Source organism: Crotalus tigris, unplaced genomic scaffold (genome assembly GCF_016545835.1).
Source record: "Crotalus tigris isolate CLP2741 ecotype Arizona unplaced genomic scaffold, ASM1654583v1 scf7180000024471.848039, whole genome shotgun sequence".
NCBI lineage: Eukaryota > Metazoa > Chordata > Lepidosauria > Squamata > Viperidae > Crotalus > Crotalus tigris.
In genome coordinates this window covers 839,185-845,184 of record NW_024100642.1, presented here as the reverse complement: position 1 = coordinate 845,184, position 6,000 = coordinate 839,185, and the positions used below count along the sequence as shown (strand labels likewise).

The window sequence follows — 6,000 nt, the reverse complement described above, 5'->3', positions numbered from 1 at the left end:
TCTGCAAAAAACGTAAGCGTGACTGTGGGACACTGCAAACTGCCATAAATGCAGGCTGGTTGTCAAGTGCCCGAAATGTGGTCACGTGATCCCAGGGGGAGAGAGCCATTGGAACATGGAATCTGGGTTGTAAAGTAGCCCTGGGGAGGCCTGTCATAAGTTCAACTGTTCGCTAAGTGACCGTCATAAGTCGAGGACTACCTGTACTGATTCAGGTTCAAAGCTTTACTTTCAGCATATATAGGACCAAGATTCCGGCAGCTTGTCCAATGTAGATTAGAATAATGATGAAGATCGTTGCTAAGTTAATTATACTTGCACCGGCCTTCTCTGCACTCCCTCTTAAGGCTCACAGGCACCCCCACATTCTGTGCTTCAAGGGAGGCCTATTAGTATGCCAGAGGCATTGCCTGAACGCATCTGTCTGAGCTGCATGAGTGAATGTTTCTCCCCTCCCTTCTTATCCTTTCCTATTTTGAATATAAATGCTTTCAATCCAAGCTTTGCATGCCTCGCTGGCTGATTTGTTTTTTAATCTACCTTTTCTCTCTTTTAATTTTTCTAGAACAGCCCTTGGAAATTCTTTACCTCAGGTGCACTGGACTTCAACTCCCAGAATACCTCAGTCAGGACGGCCATGACTAAAGGTTCTGGGAGTTGCAGTCCAGTACATTTAACAGAATAACAGAATTGGAAGGGACTTTGGAGGTCTTCCAGTCCAACCCTCTGCTCAAGCAGGAAACCCTATACCAGTGGCAGCGAACCTATGGCACGGGTGCCAGAGGCGGCACTCGGAACCCTCTCTGTGGGCACACGTACCGTTGCCCCAGTTTGCCTCCCCCCATGACCCCCCTCCTCTCCAGCAGCCCTCCTGGAGAAGAGTCACCTCCAAGCGTGGCCCACGCGGAGCAGTGCAGCCAAGGACATGGCAGCCAGGCAGCGTAGACAAGACTCTGCCCTCACACCCCATTGCGTACAGTTGATGCTGCGGGGCGCAGGCAGAGGGCATGGCTGCCATGGCGCTGCTGGGTGATCTGCGGTGGGCCCTGAAGGCGATGAGTGGCCCTACGGGCAGGCGGGGTGGGGGCAGAGTGGGGGCGGGGCAGGGGGTAGAGCAGGGGCGGGGCCAGTTTTTGGGCACTCGGTCTCTAAAAGGTTCACCATCACTGCCCTATACTATTTCAGACAAATGGTTGTGCAATCTCTTCTTGGAAACCTCTGCTGGTGGAGCACCCACAACGTTTGGAGACGTCATTCTACTGATTAATTGTTCTCACTGTCAGGAAATTTTTTCTTAATTCTAGGTTGGTTCTCTTCTTGATTAGTTTCCACCCATTGTTTCTTGTCCTGCCTCCAGTTGCTTTGGAGAAAAGGTTTGACCTCCTATTCCTTGTGGCAGCCCCTCAGATATTGGAAGACTGCTATCATGTCAGCCCTAGTCCTTCTTTCATTAATCTAGACCAGTGGTTCTCAACCTTTCTAATGCCGTGACCCCATAATACAGTTTCCCATGTTGTGGTGACCCCCAAGTGGGTGTGGCCACCAATAAGAGGGAGTAGGACAGCTAGGGAAAAGGGAAAAAAATGGCGGACAGTGTGGTTTGGCGACCCCCGTGAAATGGTCATTTGACCCCAAATGGGATCCCGACCCACAAGTTGAGAACCACTGATCTAGACATACCCAATTCTCGCAAACATTCCTCATATGTTTTAGCCTCCAGTCCCCTAATCATCTTTGTTGCTGTTTTCTGCACTCTTTCCAGAGTCTCAGTTTGGAAGGCTTTTCTTCAGGTTTTGAGTTTTTCCTGAATCTACTCTACCCTGAGCCAAGTTAACAATTTCTATTTTTATCCCTTTGCAGGGCATCAGTTGGCCAAGATACCCGACAGTGCACCCTTTGTAGAAGGAAATGTCCAGCAACCCATGGACCAATATTCTGAGGGAAGCCACGAATCAGGAATTGAGAACATCTTGGTGGAGCACGATCCTGATCTGTCCTTTCTGAGCCAGAATGAGCTATTCCCCAGGGAAAATGAGGAAGCTATCATGTCAGCAGACTCCAAAGAATCAGCCAAGGATTTTTATGGTCCTTTACACAAAGTGGCAGTGCCATTACTGGAAGAAGATGAGCAGCTCCAGATGGTAACAACTTTCCCAGTTGGAAGAGAAAGCATGGAAGAGAGGTCCATGCTACCCAATATCTCTTTTCTAAATGGGGAAGTTAGAGGAGCTTCCACAGAACCCTCCGTAGGTGTTCTTCACGATGGCAAACTGTTCGCTGTAGTTGATGATGCTGATCAGATGAACGTCACTGAAGAGTCACCGAGTGTGGTTTCAGTGATGGGCAAAATGTCTTTGGAAAGGGACCCTGAAGATGGCATCTCATCAGAAGCGATCCCTCATTTGGTCACCTCAACATGGTTGCAGGGAAATACAGAGGGTTTATTCCCACAGGATACTGCTTCTCCTCAACCCTCTCAAATTCAAATCCTAAAGGAGCATCCAACAATTCCCTTCCTAATTCCTTCCCCCACTTCTCCAAAAGATCCCCCCACTGCCACTGGGGCAACACCATCTTTGGCTGGCATCCCTGAGAAGAATGTTTACACTGGACTGAATGGGCAGTACTTCCAGGAACAGTGGAAAGAAGAGCTGGCTGTTGGTGGGAACCCAGAACGTAGCACCATGCTACCCACTGCGTTGACTGTCTTGGACTTAGCAGGGCATGAAATGGTAGACAATGCCATTGAGTCTTCAGCTGGTGTGGTCCTGAGCTCTGCTTCCGCTCTTGAGGGAGGTGTAAGCTACTCGCTGTCCAACGAAGTTGATGGAAAGAGTAAGTTGATTTTGAACTTGGTTTCTGCTGAAACATCCTTCCATCAAGTGTAGGGAGCCTGCAGATTGTGGAAGCACCTTAAGACTAAAGGGATCTTTCCTAATGGGAGTGGCTGAGCTTAGATCCCATTTTCAGAGCCATGGTGGCGCAGTGGTTAGAATGCAGTATTGCAGGCTATTTCTGCCGACTTCCAGGAGTTCGATTCTGACCGACTCAAGGTTGACTCAGCCTTCCATCTTTCCAAGATCGGTAAAATGAGGACCCAGATGGTTGGGGGCAATACGCTGACTCTATAAACTGCTTAGAGAGGGTTGTAAAGCACTGTGAAGCGGTATATAAGTCTAAGTGCCATTGCTATTCATATCCCACATTACTGTGAAGGGATACCAAATCAGGATTATTGCGGGACAATATTACAGTAGCTAGACTTGGTACACGAGAGGAAGCCCTCGACTTATAACCACAACTGGGACCAGAAAATTCATCATTAAGCGGTGTGGATGTTAAGTGAGGTATCATGTAACTCAGGGGTGTCTAACTCAAATTTCATTGAGGGCTGCATCAGCATTATGCTTGTCCTCAAAGGGCCAGTTGCCTGCAAGACTATCATATTGTCCCCCGGCGTTGAGCCTCCCATCTCGCATTTCCTCACATCTTTGGGGAAAAGTCTGCAAGCCAAGTGGTTACTTGTGGGAAAGGGCAGCACAGATGATAGGAAAAGGGGGAGGGAAAGGCGGTGAGGCAGGGAGGGGTGAGAACTGAAGAAACCTAAGTGCCTTATGTCTGTTCTCTTTCCTTCCCTCAGACACTTTAGCTATGCCTGCCCCCCCCCCCCGCCCCTGCGGTCACTGCTGCCTCGTAGCTTCACCTGTTGGAGAGGCTCCCACTGCCCGTCCTCTGCTAGGGCTGCTGTCCCTGCAAGACACCCAAAGAGCAAGGAGGTAACTACTCAATCACCTCCTCCTCCTCCTAGTCTGCTTGTGGGCCAGATCTAAACACAACACGGGCCGGATCTGGCCCATAGGCCTTGAGTTTGACATGTCTAATGTAACTGAACCTCATTTTATGAACCTTTTTGCCATGGTCATCACAGGACCATGACTTGCAACCTTCCCTGCTAGCTTCCCCGTTGACTTTGCTTGTTGGAAGCCTGTTGAGGAGGTCACCGATGGTGAATTGAACTGAATAATTTATTTGACCAACTCTAATTAGACATACAAGGAATTTGTCTCTGGTACAGAAGCCCTCAGTGTGATCTCGGTGATCACATGATTGCAGGATGCTGCAATGATTGTAAGTGTGAGCTGTGTGCCAAGTGCCCAAATCACAATCACATGGATACCCTGTGACAGTCATATGTATGAGGACTGGTCATAAATCATTTTTTCCCATGCCATTGTATCTTCAAATGGTCACTAAATGAATGGGTTATAAGTCAAGGATTACCTATAATTCTGGTTGTAGCCACAGAAGGGGTACAGTATATTGGATAAGTATGATGTCCGTTTTGATCAAGTGCTACATTTCAGTTTTATGTCCTATCTCAGTGGTGGTGAACCTATGGCACAAGTGCCAGAGGCGGCACTTGGATCCCTCTCTGTGGGCACACGTGCCATTGCCCTAGCCCTACCTCCCCCCGTGGCCCCCTCCACACCAGCAACCCCCCCCCAGAGGAGAGTCGCCCCCAGGCACGGCCCACCTGGAACAGCGCAGCCAAGGACATGGCAGCCGGACAGTGGGGACAAGACTCTGCTCTTGTGCCCCATCGCCAACAGATGATTCTGCTGGGCACAGGTGGAGGGCGTGCCCGCCATGGCGCTGCTGGGCCGCCTGGGCGATCTGCGTCGTGCCGTGGAGGTGGTGGGTGGCTCTGCAGGTCGGTGGGGGTGGGGACGGGATGGGGTGGAGTGGAGTGGGGGTGGTGCAGGGGGCATGAGGCAGGGGTGGGCAGTTTTTGGGCGCTCGGTCTCTAAAAGGTTTGCCATCACTGTCCTATCTCATCTCCAGATAAGTGGTGGGTAGCTTGGTGCCTCTTCTTTGGTGCATTGCCCATGGCCAACAAATTTAATTTAAAAACAGGGGGGAAAACTAGCAGAATTTTCTTTTCTTTATAACATTTTTCACATACATTAATTGCTAAAGTTAAAAGAACACATGGGGAGTGCCAGGGTAGGTGTGGAAGAATTGACTCACTCTCCATATGCTAATAAATTGCTTACATTAGTCCCTGTTGCAGAAAGCAATCTGGGATAGCGGTGTTCAGATTTTTTACCCCAGAGCCCTCTCTGAAATAATCACTGCTTTCTTCATTTGGCTGGGTTCAAATCCCCATTTGGCCCTAAAGCTCTATGCAAACCTTATCTCTCGACTGCTTTACCTCACAGGGTTGTCGAGAAGATTTTCAAGCAGTGTCCTCTGTCACTTGTGCAGTCTGAACATTTAACGCGAGCTGTGGTGGTACAGTGCTTAGAATGCAGGATTGCAGACTGAAGCTCTGCTCACTGTCAGGAGTTCGATCCTGACCGGCTCAAGATTGACTCAGCCTTCCATCGTTCCGAGATTGATAAAATGAGGACCCAGATTGTTGGGGGGGCAATAGGCTGACTCTCTAAACTGCTTAGAGAGGGCCATAGAGCACTATGAAGTGGTATATAAGTCTAAGTGTCTATGGCAGGGGTCCCCAACCCCCGGTCCGTGGACCAGTACCGGGCTGCGACATGCCAGCAACTGCTCCATACAAACAAACAATGCCCCATCCGCGGGATGCAGGAAGCACACAAAATCACACACCCTCCGGTCCACGGAAAAACCTCTCTTCAGGGAACCAGTCCCTGGTGCCCAAAAGGTTGGGGACCTTTGGTCTATGGAGATTCTCCGTCATCCAGGTCGTGATTCTATCTGCCAGCTCTGTTCCATTCCATTCTATTCTACGGTTGTCTCAAAGGTGTTTTCTTCAAAAGGCAACTGGACTTTGTTTTTCCTTGAGGAAGAAGGAAGACGTTTCGCTTCTCATCCCTGAACTGATGAAGCTTCCTGGATGGGAAGCGAAATGTCTTTTTCTTCCTCAAGGAAAAACAGTTGCCTTTTGGGGGGAAAAAAGCACCTCTGAGATCAGTCTAAGTGCCATGGCTATTTAGTTATTTATTTATATGCTGCCCGTCTCAT

General features: G+C 49.4%; 1 protein-coding gene across 2 annotated transcripts in view; it reads left to right on the top strand.

Annotated features, from left to right (window-relative positions):
* Nucleotides 1–1,900: 1,900 nt before the first annotated feature.
* The window catches only part of LOC120303472 (neurocan core protein-like), a 40,517-nt gene continuing 36,417 nt past the window's right edge, over nt 1,901–6,000 (top strand). For both annotated transcript variants that reach the window (XM_039333039.1, XM_039333040.1), the window contains exon 1: nt 1,901–2,835. In XM_039333039.1, coding sequence (XP_039188973.1) covers nt 1,923–2,835 — 913 coding nt within the window. In that variant the 5' untranslated portion in view covers nt 1,901–1,922. The remainder of the gene's footprint in view (nt 2,836–6,000) is intronic.